Source organism: Rhinopithecus roxellana, chromosome 1, assembly GCF_007565055.1.
Source record: "Rhinopithecus roxellana isolate Shanxi Qingling chromosome 1, ASM756505v1, whole genome shotgun sequence".
NCBI lineage: Eukaryota > Metazoa > Chordata > Mammalia > Primates > Cercopithecidae > Rhinopithecus > Rhinopithecus roxellana.
This window is the reverse complement of record NC_044549.1, coordinates 190,827,866-190,849,115: the sequence shown is the minus strand read 5'-3', so window position 1 is coordinate 190,849,115 and position 21,250 is coordinate 190,827,866. Positions and strand designations below refer to the sequence as shown.

The 21,250-nt window shown below is 36.6% G+C and overlaps 1 protein-coding gene across 3 annotated transcripts in view; it reads left to right on the top strand.

Moving 5' to 3' along the window:
• Positions 1–21,250, top strand: part of ATR (ATR serine/threonine kinase) — a 127,008-nt gene that overhangs the window by 89,053 nt on the left and 16,705 nt on the right. For all 3 annotated transcript variants that reach the window (XR_004058597.1, XM_030934863.1, XM_030934857.1), the window contains exons 36-40: positions 7,194–7,336; positions 16,121–16,218; positions 16,736–16,968; positions 18,521–18,655; positions 20,247–20,456. Coding sequence is in view for 2 of the 3 variants with exons in the window: in XM_030934863.1 (XP_030790723.1) it covers positions 7,194–7,336; positions 16,121–16,218; positions 16,736–16,968; positions 18,521–18,655; positions 20,247–20,456 (819 nt within the window). In the remaining variant the exon portion in view is untranslated. The remainder of the gene's footprint in view (positions 1–7,193; positions 7,337–16,120; positions 16,219–16,735; positions 16,969–18,520; positions 18,656–20,246; positions 20,457–21,250) is intronic.

The window sequence follows — 21,250 nt, the reverse complement described above, 5'->3', positions numbered from 1 at the left end:
CTGAATACCAGCCTGTGCATGAATAATCCAGAATTCTATGAGGCCAAGCTAGGAATAACAGACTTGCTGGGGAAACAACAAACATGCAGAGGCTATAAGAACAATTTCCAGAGCTCACACGGGATTGAGATTCGTTCAGATGACAGGATTGAGAGTTATTCAGTCCGCCAGCCAGATTGAGAGGCCTCATTGCATAATATGGAGCATTCAGTAAAGACCTTAAAAGAGCCACAGTTTAGAAGTAGGACTAAATTAGTCCTAGGCTAAAAACTACTCTATATCCATACTAGAAAGGCAGTAAAACAAGCTTTAAGAGGATTACACTGATCTTCAAGTAACCTTACTGCCTGCCGGATCAAAGTCTAATGCTCTTTAAAGCAAGACAACAAAATCTAAAACCTGACAACATAAAAATATATCCAGCATCCATTAAAAAATTACTATGTGAATGAAGAAGCAAGAATATTTGAGCCATACATAGGAAGAAAATAAATCAATAGAAATAGTTCTAGAAATGACAGAGATGATGAAATTTATAGATAAATATGTAAAAACAGCTATTGTATATAGACTCCATAAATTTAAGAACATAAACAAAAATAAGAGGATGAAGAGAAGAGAGAGGAATCAGAAATACAAGAAAGACCTAAATGGGACCAAGAGCCAAAGCAAATGGCACAGACAGTGCTAATCTTTAGATCCAGGAAGTGTTGCGTTCTGATGAAGATAAATAGGAGTCCAGCTCCTGTTCCTTGGTTACAAGAAGATGTCATGCCACCTAAGAAACTAACCTTGATTTGCATTGAAAACTATATTATCCTAAAGGGCAGTGATAATGAGGCAGGTTCTGAAACCATACTTGTAAATTTCACCTTTCCAGTTGGAGAGATCTTCTGAATTTATTCTAGTATGTAAGGCACAACAACTTACATACTAAGCCTTTGTGAGAGGCACACAAAAACTCACCAGTACTTAACAGCAGAATTTGATAGTGGATATTCCAGTTCTTCCATCTCTGTCTGGTACTAAAGTCAGGGTTAGGGAAGAGAGATGTCGTCAGACTACCAACTTTTCAGGTTCTGTTTCCTCTGCATACACCCCTAATTTCCTGTCATAAAGACCTGAGTAGCCTCCTCTTTTGTTCTGGTTGCCTATACATGATGTAGACAGAAATGGGTAGAGAAAATAATAGAGGCTGACTACTGTAGTATGGCATGAAGATCCAAGGGGCCACATATTGCATGATTCCACTTACATGAAATGGCTAGAATAAGCAAATACATAGAGACAGAAGGTAGATTAATGGGTACTAGAGACTGAGGTTGGGGCTGGGAAGTGACTGCTAATTGGTACAATTTTTTTTTTTGGAGTGATGAAAATGTTCTGGAATTTGATAGTGGTGATGGTTACACAACTCTGTAAATATACTAAAAACAACTTTAAAATTGTGAACTTTATATTATATCCCAATAGAGCTGTCATTTTAAAATATTACCCAAATGGCAATCTTTAAATAAAAAAAGAAGTAAAAGATACAAGGACAAGGAAAAAAAATAGGAAATTTAGTAATTGCAGATGATATGAATACATATGTAGAAAATTATAAATATTATAAACTATTCAAAATATTGAGTGAGTTAAACAAGATTGCCTGATAATTTTACTTCTATATGACAACCAATAAAGAATTTAAAATATACCATTTACAAGCAAAAAGTGCTTGAACAGTTGGATATCTGTATGAGGAAAAAAATGTTCTTCAACGTCTACCTTATACCATAGAAAAATTGCTTCAAAAAGAGTGGATTAGAGATCTAAACTGAAAAGCTAAAATTATAAACTTCTAGATGAAAAAATTGAAGAAAATCTTTACAACCTTAGGGTAGGCAAAGGTTTTCTTAGATCACACAAAGCATTAAGCATTAAAAAAATCCTGATAAATTAATTTTCATCAAAGTTAAAACCTTTTCTAAGAAAGACAGTTAAGAAAATGAAAAGGTAAGCCATAGACTTGGAGAAAATACTTGGCAATACCTATATGACAGAGGATTTGTAGCTAAATTATAGAGAACCCTACAACTTAGTAAGACAATTTAAAGATCTGTGAGGCCAGGCACAGTGGCTCAGGCCTGTAATCCTGGTGCTTTGGGAGGCCGAGGCCTGAGGATTGCTTGAAGCTAGGAGTTCAAGACCAGCCTGGGCAATATAGTGAGAACCTGTCTCTACAAAAATAAAAATTAGCCGGGTATTGCGACGGATGCCTATAGTCTTAGCTATTCAGGAGGCTAAAGCAGGAGGATCACTTGAGCCTAGGTATTTGAGGTTACAGTTAGCTATGATGACACCACTGCATTCCAGCCTGAGTTAGAGTAAAACTTTGTCTATTAAAAAAAGAAATAAAGATCTGCAAAAGTATTGGAAAGACACTTCATAAAGAATACATGCAAATGGCCAAAAACCAAATGAAAAGACGCTTAGCATCATTAGTCATTAGGAAGATGCAAATTAAAACCACAATGAAATAACACATTATACACTAAAATGGCTGAAGTCTAAAAGACTAGCAATACCTATTAATGCAAAAATGCACCTGGTGGGACTATAAAAAGTTAAATCTACCATATTCCATTCCATTCTTAGATGTTTATCCAACAGAAACAATTACATATGTCAATAAAAAGACTTGTACACAAATGTTTATAGTAGCTTTAGTCACAAAAACTGGAAATAGACCAGCTGGCCATCCAGAGAAGAATGGGTAAACAAACTGTGGCACAGTTATATAATGGAATACTACCCTACAACAAGAAGAAATGAACTACTGGTACACGCAACAAGGTGGATTAATGTCATAGATATGCTGAATGAAAGAAGAGGGACATAACAGACTACGTGCTTATATGATTTCATTTATGTGACATTTTAGAACAGGTACAACTAATGTATATGAATAGAAATATCAGTAGTTGCCTGGGTAGTTGGCAGGAGAGTGATGGCAAGGATGGGCGCCCATAAGAACTTTCGAGAGAGTTAGGAATGTTCATTTTCTTGACTGGAATGATGGTTCCATGGGTGTATATATGTCAAAAGTTACCAATTTGTACTTAATGTGTAAATTTTATTGTATGAAAGTTCTGTTTTAAGAAAGTTGATTTAAAATTTTATTTTATTTTATTTTTGAGACAGGGTCTTGGTCTGTCAACCCAGGCTGGAGTATAGTGGCATGGTTATGGCTCACTGCAGCCTCAACCTCCTGGGCTCAAGTGATCCTCCCACCTCAACCTCTCAAGTAGCTGGGATTACAGGCATATGCCACCACACCAAGCTAATTTTTTATTTTGTGGGGACAGGGTCTTGCTGTTCTGCCAAGGCTGGTCTCAAACTCCCTGCCTCAACTGATCCTCCCATCTCTGCCTCCCAAAGTGCTGGGATTATAGTTGTGAGCCACCATGCATGCCCAGCCTAAAATTTTTAAAGATATCATTTAGGATAGCAATAAAAATAATGAAATGCCTAAGATTAAATTGCACACAAGACCTCTCCACAAAATAAAAATTAAAACATTAAAATTGAGTGAAGTAAAAAAGACCTAAATAAATTGGTAGCTAGAATACATGTATGAATGGGAAGACTCAATAATATAATTATTTCTCTACAAATTGACCTAGAGGTTTAATGCAGTACTCATCAAATGCTAACAGGTAATTGAAAATTAGAATTTAAAATTTCTGTGGAAACATAAAGTCCAAGAATAACCAAGAAGCTTTTCTGTCACCTTTAATTTTTTCAGTTTTATTTTGAAATAATCTTTGACTTTTAAAAAGTTGGTAGTAGTATAGAGAATTTCTATATCTACCCTTTACTATGTTTCCCCTAATTTTAATATTTTACACTACTATAGTATCAGAAGTGGGAAATTAACATTGATAAACAGTACTGTTAACTATCTGTAGACCACATTTCACCAGTTTTCCCAATAGTGTCCTTTTTCTGTCTAGAATTGAGGATTCCATATAGCATTAGTTGTCATATCTCCTAGTGACCTCCAATCTATCTGAGATGCTCTTTACTATATTGTGTGAGGTCAGGTGCAGGGAGAAAATAGTTGGCCCAATCAAAAGAAGTTATTGGGGAGAGTTTAATGAAAAACTAAATTAAGGGAAATTAACAAAGGATGGTGAAAGTACCCTATGGCTAGCAACAACAGAGAGTTGTTGCTAACTCTAGACCTGAAGGAGTAAAAGGATAGAGCATTTACTGGAACCTGTAAAGGGAGCTAAATTTGTAGGAAAGGACCATTGGACCAGAACTTAACCTTAGGGAAAGAAACACAACCACTGTCAACTGTAGCCCAGCAGGAAGGAAACCAGCAGGTATAAAGACCTTAACCTCACTCTCCTCCTCACCCTCTAATCTGTTGCTACCTTCCATTGATTGAACTTCAAAGGAAGCCAGAGGGCAAACAGGCCCATTAATATAAATCATCAATTTCAATTTCCTGGGGCATTGAGCAGAGTGGAAAAGGCTAAAGTTGGCAAGTGTATCTATCTGGAGGGGCAAACTGTGAATAACCAAAATAGTCTTTTCAATAAATGTTGTTGTATCACTTGGGTGTTTTACAGGAAAACAAAAAATCAAACTTGATCCCTTTTTCCCACTATAAACAAAAGTAAACGAGGTAGATTGTTAATCTAGGTCAGGACTTCTTAAACATAACAAAAACACCATAATATAAACAATAACTTCTCTTTATCAGAAGATACCATTGTGAGTTAGAGGCAAGCTGCAGATTAGAAGTTCTTTGCAATACATTAGAGGTTCATATCTGGAATATGACCCAGCATGTCCCCATAGGATATATACAAGAATGTTTATAACATTATTATTTGTCGATTTTATTTTGGAAGTAATCCAAATGGCAATCAATTATAGAGTGGATAAATATGTTGTAGCATATTCTTATAATGGAATACTATATAGTAAACCAAATTTATATGCAATAACTTGGATTGATATCACAAATGTAATGTTGAATGAAATAAACCAGATAAAAAATAATACATGTAGGTCCGGGCGTGGTGGCTCATGCCTATAATCCCAGCACTTTGGGAGGCCGAGGCGGGCGGATTCCTTGAGCTGAGTTCAAGACCAGCCTAGGAAACATAGCAAAACTCCATCTCTACAAAAAATACAAAAATTAGCTGGGTGTGGTGGTGTATGCCTGTAGTCCCAGCTGCTCCGTAGGCTGAGGAGGGAGAATGGCCTTGAGACTAGGAGTCGTGGCTGCAGGGAGTCATGAGCATGCCACTGCACTCCAGCCAGGACAACAGAGCAAAACCCTTTCTCTAATAATAATATATACATTTTTGGAGACAGAGTTCTCACTCTGTCACTCAGGCTGGGGTGCAGTGGCACGATCTCGGCACACTGCAAGCTCCACCTCCCAGGTTCATGCCATTCTCCTGCCTCCGCCTCCCAAGTAGCTGGGACGACAGGTGCCCACCACCACGCCCAGCTAATTTTTTTGTGTGTATTTTTAGTAGAGATGGAGTTTCGCTGTGTTAGCCAGGATGGTCTCTATCTCCTGACCTCGTGATCCGCCCACCTCGCCTCCCAAAGTGCTGGGATTACAACCATAAGCCACCATGCCCAACCAATAATAATTATTATAGTATGATTCCATTTATATAAAAGTTCAAAAACAGGCAAAACAAAACTGGAGTTCTTGTATGAGGCTGATCAATTTGTGATAATTGATCAAGTTGTGTACATAAGATTCGTGTATGTTTCTGTATATAAACTTTATTTTTCAAAATAAAACTTAAAAATCTTAACTAAAAAGGGAGAGAGAGAGGAGAAGGAGGGAGGAAGGAGCTTTTATATAAAGGTAATTACTTTGTGATAATTGATCAAGTTGTAAATTTGAGATTTGTGTATTTTTCAGTATATGAATTTTACTTTTCAAAATAAATACTTAAAATCTAAGCTGAAACGAGAGAGGGAGGAGGAAGGAAGTTAGGGAAGGAGGAAGAAAGGAAAGCAGGAAGACAGGAAGGAAGAAAGGAAGGAAAGACTAGATTGACTAATATGTTTTTCTGGCAGCCCTTACCCTGTGTGGCTGGTTAGGTACATGAACCTAGCATGTACCACACATCTAATCATGTCATTCTGTCCTCTATTCCCAGGCAGGTTTGTGTCTATAGAGTCTCAAGATTAGAGTCAGTAGAAACTCAAGATCTCACTTAAGATTTCTGGTCTAAACTATGTTCTCAAACTTCTTCAGATGAAAAGTGGAGCTTCAATTAAAAAAAAAAAACCTGTTAGTGATCCTGTGTGTTTCCCATCACATATAATGTCATATTAAAAATTAATAAACCACACAAAAATTTAAGGCAGGAACAGCAAGAAGAAATGACAAAGGAGACTAAGTGAGAGTGACCAGAAAGAGAGGAGAAAACTTGGAAGATGGTGGCCTCACAGAAGTAAAGGGATGAAAGCATTTGAAATATGTGACTTGGACACCAGAAACATATTGAAGAGAGTTCAAATGAGATCAGAATTGTAAAATATCTCTTGGATTTGAGGAGCTCCTTAATGGAGTGAAGCTGAAAAGACATAGTTTTAGGAATCAATGTGAGGTAGAGAATTCTTTTTAGAAGCCTGTTTCTGAAGGAGTTGAGAGAAAGGGCAATAACTTGTGAGAGATCTTGGAGAAAAATAAGATATGTGATTTTAATTTTCCCATAATTTTTATGCTTTTTAAAGTCCTACCGTCTTTAGAGACTTGATATTACTTCTGCTTTGAGGATTTTTAAAAATGCCTTTCATGATACATGTGTATATACACACACACACATATTTATGTATAAAAAACTTTAACCCATCCAGACACTACTTTTATGTATCTTTTAAAGTGGTAACATAAATGGAGTTTTCTTCTCCTAAGTTGCGAATTTTTCCAACACTATTTCATGTTGGGCAGTGGACAACCCATCAGAACCAATCAGCCCTCCTGAGAAAACCTTTATAAGAAGGTAGCTATTCCTTATCCACATCAAAAATTGAGTCTGCTTTTGACTTTGCTCCGCCTAGATAAAGGTCACATACTTTGATCCGTAATCATCTATTCGTATTTTACTTCCCAGCGTAGTGTGGGATTTCCTTAGGTGAGTATCCTATGTTCTTTTTTACAGGATGTGACCGCGTGCCTGCCAGAATGGGAGGATGGGCATTTTTACCTTGCCAAGTACTATGACAAATTGATGCCCATGGTGACAGACAACAAAATGGAAAAGCAAGGTGATCTCATCCGGTATATAGTTCTTCATTTTGGCAGGTGAATATGAGAACTGCATGTTTGCAGATTAAATATGAAAGGATGACTATTAATGAAACTGTTATCACATGTCTTAGCATATTCTAGGTATTTTCTGGCTTATGACTGATTCAGTGTATCACCTTAGATAAGATGTAAATTTTTCCTTTATGCAACTTTTTTCTTCACTTTAAAAACTAACTTTTTAAATGAAAAAAGTGATATAGGCATGTGTTTTGGAAACTCTCTCTAACCATGTTATTCCTCTGCTCTCACACTGACACAGCAATCATCAACACAGTAGAAGACTTATGTGACCAAATATATGGAGTTTTTTCCCCATACATCAAGCGGTGGACACCAGCTTGATGTCCTCCAATTCTGTTCTGACACTCTGTATCTGGAGACAGTGTCATACCTCAAAGGTTGAGGGCTTGGTGACACAAGACCATCTCCTCCTTCCCCTAGTTGCAAGTCTGGGCCTCTGGAACCTCTGACCAACTGGCTTCAAGTTGGGGTTCTCACAACCTCCTCTTGGGTTCAGTAAATTTGCTAGAGTGGCTCACAGAACTCAGGGAAACATGTTTACTGGTTTATTAAGAAAGATATTTTAAGGATGCAAGTAAACAGCCCGATGAAGAGATAGATAAGGTAATGTCTGGAGGGGTCCGGCACAGGAGCTTCTGTCTCCATGGAGATGGGGTGTGCCATCCTCCTGGCACGTGGAAGAGGTCTTCGTCACCCTCCTGTTAGCCTCCATGTGTTCAACTCTCTAGAGGCTCTCCAAACTCTGTCCTGTGGGGTTTTTAGTGGAGTCTTTATTACATGGGCATGATTGACAGCCATGTAGAAATGTGAGTGGACAAACAGCTCAAAATGTAAACCCAGCAAGGTCTGTCTGTTCAGACTTTTCTTGGCCTTTTCTATGTAGCATTCCTTCCTCTAGGGTGTGGGGTAGGAGCCTCTCTGGGATGAGAATCTTTTGACGCACAGTCAGATTAGAATCCTGCTTTGGGCAGGTGAGTGAAGGACAGGAGAAGCTCATAGAGAGAGATTCTGTTTCCTGAGGTCTAAAGTGCCCTGACATAACAAGGAATTAGGAGCCAGTAACTGTGAACTAAAACCAATATACATATTATAATACTACAGCATGGATTTTTAAAAAATTCAACAGCACCAAATTAAGTATCCTTCCCATTCCAGACCCTCATCCCCTGAGTCCCCAATCGTAGAATTCCAGAAGACCCTAAATGTCGTATTTTGTGGTTATATATATATATATTATTATTATTATTTTATTTTATTTTATTTTAAGACAGAGTCTTTCTCTGTCACCATGGCTGGAGTGCAGTGGCACAATCTCAGCTCACTGCAACCTCTGCTTCCCAGGTTCAAGCGATTCTGGCTCACCCTCCTGAGTAGCTGGGATTACAGGCGCATGCCACCACACCCGGTTAATTTTTGTATGTTTAATAGAGACGGTGTTTCACCACGTTGGTCAGGCTGATCTCGAACTCCTGACCTCATGATCTGCCCGCCACAGCCTCCCAAAGTGCTGGGATTATGGGTGTGAGCCACCCCACTCAGCCTTCTTGATTATTTTTAATTGCAGTGGAATACTTCCTTCTAGCCCATTCCAATAAGAAGTAGTATAATATATATATATGAAAATTACTTTGACATTAGACTTGTAGAAAGTACTTATTCTTAAACTAGTTAATAGATGAAATAAAACTTTTAATTTCATATATCAGTGTATTATAGTCAAGTAGTATAATCTCAGGCCTACTGTTTATATTTTTATAAATTATTAATTACTAAGAAATAATATCATTCCATACATTCTCCTTATCATACTCATATACCATTGCTTTACATGGAAGGATATCTTCAGATCAATAAATCTGTTAAAATTGCCTATTATGAGGTACTATGACTTCTCAGTTAAATATTTTCAGGAATTAAAGCAATATCTGCAGCCAGGGGTGGTGGTGTGTGCCTGTAGTCCTAGCTACTTTGGAGGTTGAGGTTACCTGAATCTGGGAAGTCAAGGCTGTAGTGAGCTGCGACTGCACCACTGCACAGCAGCCTGGATAACAGAGCAAGACCCTATCTCAAAAAAAAAGAAAAAAGAAAAAAAGAAGAAAGAAGAGGGCATATGTTCTCGGGATCTCCTGAGGGCTGTGTCACAGGGGAAAAAAATGGAAAAAAAAAAGCAATATTGGTTCATCATTGATGGTATTAGGGTAGCAAAATGAGTAAAGGTACCCTGTCATTTTTTTAATTGACAGAGTATCACTCTGTCACTGAGGCAGGAGTGCAGTCACACAAAGCTAACTATGATCTTGAACTTTGGGCTCAAGTGATCCTCCTACCTCAGCCTCCTGAGTTGTTAGGACAATAGGCACATGCCACCATGCCCAACTATGTTTTTAAATAATTTTTTGTAGAGACAGGGTCTCACTGTGTTGCCCAGGCTGATCTTGAGCTCCTGGCCTCAAGCAATCTTCCCCACCTCAGCCTCCCAAAGCACTGAGATTACAGATGTGAGCCATCACTCTTGGCCCAGTTCTTTTGAACAATGAGTGATAGCTTCTTTTGTTTGCTCGTTGGTCTTAGTATATATCATGTGCCTTGGGATATAGAATTTACTTAACATATTTCTTTTAAAACAAGTAGTTATATAAAGTCCTCTATATGCATAAAACTGTTATGTATGATGAGTATTTTTAAAGTACCCTTCAGGAATGTAAGTACATTTCAAAACCTGTTTCTATCCATAGCAGTTAAAATAAAATATTTGTATGCTTAAGGGAGTAAACTTAGCTATTGAGACATATTTATCCCCTGACTGAATAATTGTTATTACTGATTAAAATATTAATATTTGCCCTTAAGAATCTACAATCCAATTAGGCATAGAAACCTTAAGTACATAAAACATTTAAATAATGGTACATAATAGAATGTGTGATTAGATCTCAAAATAGGCTGGGCTCAGTGGCTCATGTCTGTAATCTCAGAATTTTGGGAGGCCGAGGCAGGCAGATTGCTTGAGCGCAGGAGTTCAAAACTAGCCAGAGCAACATGGTAAGACCCCATCTTTACCCAAAAAATACAAAAATTAGCCAGGCAAGGTGGTGCACGCCTGTGGTCCCAGCTACAAGGGAAGCTGAGCCAAGGGGGTTGCTTGAGCCCAGGAGGTAGAGATTGCAGTGAGCTATGATCATGCCGCTGCACTCCAGCCTGGGTGACAGAGAAAGACTCTGTCTCAAAAAAAAAAAAAAAAAAAAAAAAATCAAAATAAATGTAGTAAATATCAGATATGGCTGGGCACGTTGATTAATGCCTGTAATCCCAGAATTTTGGGATGCTGAAATGGAAGGATTGCTTGAGCCCAGAAGTTCAAGAAAAGCCTGGGGAACATGGCAAGACTTCATCTCTACAAAAAAATAAATAAATTAGCCAGGCATAGGCTGTACAACCATGGTCCCAGCTATGTGAAAGGCTATGTTAGCCAGATACCAAAAGTGAACCAAAGAAGTCCAGAAGTCATGGAGGTCAAAAGTCAAGCCACAAGCCACTGGCTTTATGATTTCAAAAGTGTATTTATTTGCATTGAATTGCTGCAAAAGTCTGGTAGGCCTCATGAAGAAGGTATACTAGTAATCCAAATTCAACAGCACATTAAAAGGATCATTCACCATGATCAAGTGGAATTTATTCCAGGATGCAAGGATGGTTCAACATATCCAAATATATATATTTGATATACAACGTTAATAGAATGAAGGACAAAAACCATATGATCATGTCATCTCAATAGATGCAGAGAAAGCACTTGACAAAATTCAACATGCTTTTATGACTAAAAAACTTCAAAAAATTATGTATAGGAGGAATGTACCTCAACACAGTAAAGACCATGTATGGTAACCCCAAAGATAACATCATACTCAGTGGTGAAAAGTTCAAAACTTTTCCTCTAAAGTTAAGACAAAGATGCCCACGCTTGCCACTTATATTCAGTGTAGTACCAGGAATCCTAGCCATAGCAATTAGACAAGAGAGAGAAATAAAAGGCATCCAAATTGGAAAAGAAGTCATCAACTTTTTTCTGTTTGCAGACAACATGACCTTATATACTGAAACCCTAAGACTCCAATAAAAAACTATTAGAACAAATAAGTGAATTCAATAAAGTTGCAGGATATAAAGGCAACATACAAAAGTAAGTAGCATTTCTATACACTGACAACAGACTACTTGCAGATAAATTAAGAAGACAATCTCATTTACAGTAACTACAAAAAATAAAATACTTAGGAATAAATATAAGGAGGCAAAAGACCTATACAATGAAAACTATAAAACATTGATGAAAAGAAATTGAAGAAGACATAAATGGAAAGATATCCTGTGTTTATGGATTGGAAGAATTAATATTAAAATGTTCATACTGCCCAAAGTGATCTACAGATTCAATGTAGTTTCTATCAAAATTCCAATAGCTTTTTCTTTCTTTCCTTTTTTTTTTTTGTTTTGTTTTTTGTTTAAAAATTCTGACTGGGCACGGTGGCTTGCACCTGTAATCCCAGCACTTTGGGAAGCTGAAGCAGGTGGATCACTTGAGGTCAGGAGTTTGAGACCAGCCTGGCCAACATGGTGAAACCTGGTCTCTACTAAAAATACAAAAATTAACCAGATGTGGTGGTGTGCATCTGTAATCCCAGCTATTAGGGAGGCTGAGGCAGTAGAATTGCTTGAACCCAGGAGGCGGAGGTTACAGTGAACCGAGATCGTGCCTCTGCACTCCAGCCTGGGAGTCTCAAAAAAAAAAAAAAAAAAATCCAATAACTTTTTTCACAGAAGTAGGAAAAAAAAATCCTAAAATTTGTATGGACCTAGAAAAGACCTCAGATAACCAAAGAAATCTTGAGCAAAAAGAACAAAGCTGGCCAAGCGTGGTGGCTCACACCTGTAATCGTAGCACTTTGGGAGGCTGAGGTGAAGTTCAAGCTCAGGAGTTCAAGACCAGCCTGAGCTCAGGAGTTCAAGACCAGCCTGGGCAACACGGTGAAACCCCGTCTCTACTAAAATACAGAAAATTAGCTGGGCATGGTGGCATGCACCTGTAATCCTAGCTACTCAGGAGGCTGAGGCAGAAGAATTTCTCTAGAACCCGGGAGGTGGAGGTTACAGTGAGCCGAGATTGTGCCATTGCACTCCAGCCTGGGGGACAGAGTGAGACTACATCTCTAAAAAAAAAAAAAAAAAGAACAAAGCTGCAAAGCTGAAGGCATCACACTACCTGACTTCAAAATATACCACAAAGCTGTAATAATCAAAACAGTATAATATTAGTATTAAAATGTCTACATAGACCAATGGAACAGAATAGAGAGCCCAGAAATGAATCCATGCATTTACAGTCAATTGATCTTTAACAAAGATGCCAAGAACCCACAATGGGGAAAGGATAGTCTCTTCAATAAATGGTATTGAGACAACTGGATGTCCACATGCAACAGAATGGAATTACACTCTTACCTTACACCATATACAAAAATCAACTCAAAATGGCTTAAAAACTTAAATGTAAGACCTGAAGCTGTAAAACTACTAGAAGAAAACGTAGAGGAAAAGGTTCATGGCATTGGTTTGGGCAATAATATTTTTGGGTATGAGCCAAAAAGCACAGCCAACAAAGCAAACATAGACAAATGGTATTATACAAACCAAAAGACTTCTGCATAGCCAAGGAAACAATCAACAGAGTGAAAAGACAACTATAGAATGGGAGAATGTATTTGCAAACCACACATCTGATAGGGGGTTAATAGCCAAAATAGGTAAGGAACTCAAACAACTTAATAGTAAGAAAACAAATCACCTGGCCAGGCACGGTGGGTCATGCATGTAATCCCCGCACTTTGGGAGGCTGAGGCAGATGGATCACTTGAGCCCAGGAGTTCAAAACCAGCCTGGGCAACATGGTGAAACCCCCATCTCTACAAAAGAATACAAAAATTATTCGGGTGTGGTGGCATGTACCTATAGTCCCAGCTGCTCAGAAGGCTGAAACGGGGATCACTTGCGCCTAGGAGGTGGAGGTTGCAGTGAGCCAGGATCATACCACTGCACTCCAGCCCAGGCAACAGAGCCAGATCCTGTCTCAAAAAATAAAAATAAAAATAGAAGAAAGAAAACAAATCACCCGATTAAAAAAAATGGGCAAAGAGTCTGAGCAGACATTGTTTAAAAGAAGACATAAAAGTGACCAACAGAGGTATATAAAAAAAGTTCAACATCATTAATCGTCAGATAAATTCAAATTAAAACCACAATGAGATTACCTCACACTTGTTTGAATGGCTATCATATAAAAGACAAAAGATAACAAGCACTGGAGAGGATACGGGGAAAGGGAACCCTTATACACCGTTGGTGGGAAGGTAAATTAGTAGAGCCATTATGGAAAACAATATGGAGATTCCTTAAAACTTAAAAATAGAAATATCATATGCTCTAGCAATCCCATTATGGGGTATATATCTAAAGGAAGTTAAATCTATATGTTGAAGAGATATCTGCACTCCCATGTTCATTGCAGCATCTTCACAACAGCCAAGCTGTGGAATCAAATTAAGTGTCCATCAACATGGGAATGAATAAAGAAAATGTGGCATATATATGTATACTTACACACACACACACACACAATAGAATACTATTCAGCCTTAAAAAAGAAGGAATCCTGTTATTTGTGAGAACATGGATGACCCTGGAGATTATTCTAAGTGAAATAAGCCCAGCACAGAAAGATTAATACTGAATTATCTTACTTACATGCAGAATCTAAAAATGTTAAACTCATAGAACTAGAGAGTAGAATGGTGATTACCAGGGGTTGGGGTAGTGAGGAGTTGGGGAGATGTTGGTCAAAGAACGTAAAACTTCAGTTAAAGAGAAGGAATAAGTTAAAGAGATCTACTCTACAACATGGTCACTATAGTTAACAAACGTTTTATATTGAAAATTGCTGAGAGAATAGATTTTATTCCACAACAAAATAAGTATGTGAAATAATTAGCATGTGCGAATTAGCTTGGTTTAGCTCTTCCACAATGTATACTTCAAAACATGTGCACAATAAATATACACAATTTTTATTTGTCAATTTAAATAAATAAATAAATGTTTAAAAACAAAAACATCATGTTGTGCACCTTTAAAAAACACATGCGGCCAGGCGCGATGGTGGCTCACACCTGTAATCCCACCACTTTGGGAGGCTAAGGCAGGCGGATCACAAGGTCAGGAGTTCAAGACCAGCCTGGCCAATATGGTGAAACCCCATCTCTACTAAAAATTAAAAAAATTAGCCAGGCGTGGTGGCGGGCGCCTGTAGTCCCAGCTCCTTGGGAGGCTGAGGCAGGAGAATGGCCTGAACCTGGGAGGCAGAGGTTGCAATGAGCTAAGATCGTGCCTCTACACTCCAGTCTGGGCAAGAGAGCAAGACTGTGTCTCAAAAAAAAAAAAAAAAAAAAAAAAAAAAAACCTGCTAGCTCTCCTAATTTCTGATTAAATTAATCTTGACAAAATAAGAAGAGGAAAAGAAAGTCCCCACTTCTTCTATAGTTGTAGAATGGCAAATGTAATTCTGTATCATTAAACTGTCTCTACGGGTCTCAAAAAGATATCTGTACACTCATCTTCATAGCAACATTATTCACAATAGCTAAAACATGAAAGCAGTGCAAGAATTCATTGGGAGATTAATTGATCAGCAAAATGTAGTGTAGACACAATGGAATATTATTCTGCTTTAAAAAGGAAAGAAATTCTGACATATGCTACAACATGGATGAACCTTGAGGACATTATGCTAAGTGAAATAAGCCAGTCACAAAAAGGACAAATACTGTATGTTTCCACTTATATGAGGTACATCAAATGGTCAAATTCATGAAGGCAGAAAGCACAATGGTGGTTGCCAGAGACTGGGTAGGGAAGGAGATGGGAAGTTACTGTTTAATAGGTATGGGGTTCCAATTTGGGAAGATGAAAAAAGTTCTGGAGGGGGAATGGTGGTGATGACGGCACAACAATGTGAATGTACAACCATATTAATATACCACTGAACTGTACACTTAAAAATGGTTATGATGGTAAATTTTATGTATATTTAACCACAATAAAATTTATTTTGAAAATAAACTGATATCCAGGCCTCCAAATAATTCAAGAAGGAGAGAACTTTAACTTTTCACAAATTTCACGAGAAACAGGGTTGAGTGGTTAGTTTGTAGGATGGTGCGGAAACCAGACTTGATGGAAGATGCATACTGGTGAATGGCAAGATGCTAAGATTGGAAAATTGTGGAGATAAAAGATTAGGAATATTTGAATCCCAGGCAGAATCATTTATATAGTTTTAATATGTAGGTATTGATTCCTGTTTTTGAGTAAGGGGAGAGCATGATAAAACCAGAATTTCAGGAATGTTAGTCTGGAATTTATTGAAGGGCAGAAATATGGATTTAGTTAGGGTGACCAAATTATTATAACTTCTCAGAAATGGAAATGGAAGTGGAAGCATATAGTATGTACATGTTTTTGGTACAGGCAATATAGAGCTAAGTGAGCTAAAAAGGAGACAGGAGTCAAAAATAACTTCTAGGAAGAAATATTGATGCCATAATTTTTGTGAAAAGGGTGTGTGGTAGTTTAAATCTTTAATTTTTAATTCATATAATATAAAGACAGGTATGCTAATAGTGTTTCTTGTCTATATAATTGCAGATCTCTACAATATGGAAATCAGTTCATATATCAGTCAATGCCACGAATGTTAACTCTATGGCTCGATTATGGTACAAAGGCATATGAATGGGAAAAAGGTATAACTCTTCATGTAAAAATTTTAAAGGACTAGGAATTATAACTTTGGTATAAAGTCAGATTTGGCTGGGCAGTCTAATTTCCTAAAAGCTTGGAATGACTTTGATAATTAAGATGTTACGTAAGTATGAGTAAAATACTAAATGTTAAAAAGGAAAAATAAATCATAGACATTTAAAGTAGTTTTAATTCAGGGCCACAAATAAAAATCTGATTATTTCTTGATGAACCTAACACATATTAAAATGTGTTAGTTTTAGCCAAATAATTTACCCTACAAATTAAAATGGATAGTGAAAATTAATGTCCCTTGGGTTTTTGAATGGCTGTAAATACTTTTTTCTAGTTGGACAGAGACAACTGTCGTTTCACAGATTGACAAGTGATCTATCCTTGGGCATGGGAATAACATACTTTAAAGCTATTTTTAAAACAAAATTTTTGTTCTGTGAAATGAACTGATATACTGATTTTTCTCTTTCCTTTACTGTTTTTTAAACTTATTTTTTCCCCCAGCTGGCCGTTCCGATCGTGTACAAATGAGGAATGATTTGGGTAAAATAAACAAGGTTATCACAGAGCATACAAACTATTTAGCTCCATATCAATTTTTGACTGCTTTTTCACAATTGATCTCTCGAATTTGTCATTCTCATGATGAAGTTTTTGTTGTCTTGATGGAAATAATAGCCAAAGTATTTCTAGCCTATCCTCAACAGGCAATGTGGATGATGACAGCTGTGTCAAAGGTAAAAGGGTCTTTTACCTTTTTATATGAAAAGGGTCTTTTACCATTTTATTTGAAACTGATTATGTGATACTAATATGTAGATACAAGTTCCAGGGCTTCTCTCCTATATTAGATTAGTAATTTTAAATTGTTTTAAAGAGAGAAATTATAGCATTATATCTTAATATTTGGATATATTTACCATATGAAATGAAGTAACTAGCATGTTTAAGATCAAATAATTCAGCATGTGTTTTCTTTATGAAGTCTAGTAAACAGTTAATGCTTGATGCAAAATGGTTACCTATGTTTTCACAAATATTTTAATCCAAAGTACCTGAATTTTTATTTTTATTTTCCTTAAGAAACAGATCTTTCTCTGTTGCCCAGGCTGAGAGCAATGGTGGGATCATAGCTCAGTGCAGCCTCAAAGTCCTGGGTTCAAGTGACTCTCTTGCCTCAGCTTCCCAGTAGCTAGGACCATAGGGATGTGTCACCATGTACAGCTAATTTTTAAATTCTTTTTGTAGAGATGGGATCTTGCTGTGTTGCTCAGGCTGGGCTTAAACTCTTGGGCTCAAGTGATCCTTCTGCTTTGGCCTCCCAAAGTGCTGAAATTACAGGCATAAGCTATCGTGCCCTGCCAGCACCTGAATTTTTAATACTAAAAAACCGTTATTGCATCATTGAAGGGAAATTCATATGTTGGTCGATATATGTAATAAGTAAATGTTTAGAGAATTTAGGCAATACAGAGACATAAAACAAAAATTAAAATTCACACCTTGGGCCATTCATTAACTTTTTTTTTTTTTTTTTGAGACAGAGTCTCGCTCGGCCGCCCAGGCTGGAGTGCAATGACCAGATCTCAGCTCACTGCAAGCTCCGCCTCCCGGGTTTACGCCATTCTCCTGCCTCAGCCTCCCAAGTAGCTGGGACTACAGGCGCCCGCCACCTCGCCCGGCTAGTTTTTTGTATTTTTTTTAGTAGAGACGGGGTTTCACCGTGTTAGCCAGGATGGTCTCGATCTCCTGACCTCGTGATCCGCCCGTCTCGGCCTCCCAAAGTGCTGGGATTACAGGCTTGAGCCACCGCGCCCGGCCTCATTAATGTTTTGATGTAATTTTATTTGTATATTTTCTAGCATATTTTAACACTAAATTTAATTATGTTGCCATACATTTCACATTTTTCACTTTGTTTCCATGTTATTAAATATAAAGATATAATTTTAATATATAAAATTCTAAAAAATAGCCTTCAATAACTTATTTAACTGTTTAGTTAATCATTAAGGTTACTTCTATTTTTCTTGCTGTTGTAACACATCTAGCTATGTCTATGTTTATTCTCATTTCTAATTATTTCTTCAGGGCAGATCCCTATAACTTTATAATTCACAAAGTTATAGGGTGGCAATATTTGTATGGCTCTTGATAACATTACCAAATAAATTTTCAGGAAATTTGTATCATGTAAACTCTCATCATGAATACTTTTTTTTTGTCAATCAAAAAATTTATCTTTCAAGAATCTTATATAAAATAGTATTTAACTCTTTTTTATGACAGTCTTCTTATCCCATGCGTGTGAACAGATGCAAGGAAATCCTAAATAAAGCCATTCATATGAAAAAATCCTTAGAGAAGTTTGTTGGAGATGCAACTCGCCTAACAGATAAGCTTCTAGAATTGTGCAATAAACCGGTACTATCATAATCTTAGTGCTTATAAACTGATGTGGGGTAATTATATATATATTTATATAATTTGAGCTGATTTTTTCATTTGATTAATTAAATTAAAATTCTAACATATAGGTGTACACATATATAAAAATGTATTACGTATTTTAATTATGTATGATTTATCTTAATAAAGCAGTTTTTAATATTTCTAATATATCTTCAAAATACCTTCTAATATTTATAAAAGTTTTTTTTTTTTTTTTTATTATACTTTAAGTTCTAGGGTACATGTGCATAACGTGCAGGTTTGTTACATATGTATACTTATGCCATGTTGGTGTGCTGCACCCATCAACTCGTCAGCACCCATCAATTCATCATTTATATCATGTATAACTCCCCAATGCAATCCCTCCCTCCTCCCCCCTCCCCCCTCCCCAAATTAAGAATTTTCTGAGGGTAGATATCCATGTTTCTCAGAAATTTTTAGTAGAGAATATGAAATAAGCAATAAAAATATAAGTATGTAAAGTATTCAAAGTTACTTATAGCAGTCTCTATGATTATATCATATCTTTAAACTTTCAAAATTCATATACATTATTAAACTACACTTATGATACGGAAGACGGTTGAGGTTTTACTTTTCATTCTTTTAGTATACATTTCAGTGCCGGTAAGGGGACAAGCACTATGCTAAAGGAAACAAGATGAATAAAATCTGTTCTCTGCCTGAGATGCTTATAGTCTTATAGGGAACTAAGCAGATGGTTATCTAGAGTAATAAGTACTTTTTTCAGTAGATTTGTGACTAAAGTAGGAATATGGTTACCAGAGTAACCCCATAATTCTACCTAAAGTATTAGAGAAAAACCCCCAAGGATGTATAGGAAAGATAAAAGTGGGAGGTGGGGGTGGTTATAAGGAGGGAGAGAGAAGCTCTTTAATAAGGTACATAGCTAGACTTAACCTGACAAATATTCAGAGTCCATCATTGTTTATAGATGAAAAGATACAGACTATTTCTCACCTTTCCTTTATCAATAAACATCTCAAAAGTGTAATCTGCATTTATTATCTCCATTAATCCCATTTGAACTCTGATGCACTTGACATTATCAAAAACAGTGTTATGGTGGCCAACATTTATTAAAACACTAACACTGTTGTAAGTGCTTTACATGTACAGATTTCCAGTTCTTTATCTGAAACTTTTGTGGCAAGCTACACCTAGAAATTCAGGATTTTTAAGAGTTTTAAGGTAATATAGTGCATATTTAATATTTGATTTTTCCACTGAGGGTAACCTGTTGGAGTATCCCATAATCAAACACATAACTGTTTCTTCAGTGAGAGTTTGATTTACAGAGCTCTTTGGATTTTCTAATATCTGATAATAGATTTTAGGCCTCTACTGTCTCCTTTAATCATTAAACAATCCTATGATGTAGGTACTATTATTAATGAGGTAAATGGCAGAGGCTAAAATGGGTTGATTAGGAAACCACAGACTGCTGAGCCTTTGTAATTACAATATTGTAAAAGTGAAATTTTTGTTCTAGTTGAATTTAAGGTAAACACAAACTAAAATGCACTATTTATTTTTTCAGGTTGATGGAAGTAGTTCCACATTAAGCATGAGCACTCATTTTAAAATGCTTAAAAAACTGGTAGAAGAAGCAACATTTAGTGAAATCCTCATTCCTCTGCAATCAGTCATGATACCTACACTTCCATCAATTCTGGGTACCCATGCTAACCATGCTAGCCATGAGCCATTTCCTGGACATTGGGCCTATATTGCAGGGTTTGATGATACGGTAAACTTCAGTTTTATATGACTATGATTTTAAAATTTAGTTGTTAACTTCAAATTAAGATAAAAAGTATATTTCACAGAATCTACATGAATCTTATTTGTGAAGAAAAAAAAATTGGAAATACAGAAGAGTAAAACTAAACTCATTTGTACTGATGGCAAAAAAATTCAGTGATTAAAAAAAATTCTGATTCATGATTCACATTCACCCTAATGTTTTGATTTTTCAAATACTCCTATAGTTTTAGTATGACTAAAATTTTTACTTTTTCACAGTTTGATTTTTCTTCTACTTTATTTATTTATTTATTTATTTTTTTTTTTTTTTTTGTGGAAACAGGGTCTCATTCTGTTGCCCGGGCTGGAGAACAGTGGTGTGATCTTAGCTCACTGCAACCTCTGCCTCTCAGGCTTAAGCAATTTGCTCACCTCAGCCTTTTGAGTAGCTGGGACTACAGGTGCATGTCACCATGCCCAGCTAATTTTTAAAATTTTTTGAAGATACGGGGTTTCGTCATGTTCCCCAGACTAGTCTCGAACTCCTAGGCTCAAGCCATCCTCCTGCTCAGCCTTCCATGTTAGTATAATAAACGTGAGCCACTGTACCCAGTCTATGCTTTGTTTTTAATTTAAGCAGTATTATTCACCTTATTTACTCACTCCATTAGGTACACTTAATTTTGGAGGAGTTTGTTTTTTCAGAAATCAAATTACATTTAATTGATAAAGCATTGAAAAACAGAGTCTCAGGCTTTGCAGAAAGATCCTGAAAAGATGTTTCAAAAATCTTTTAAA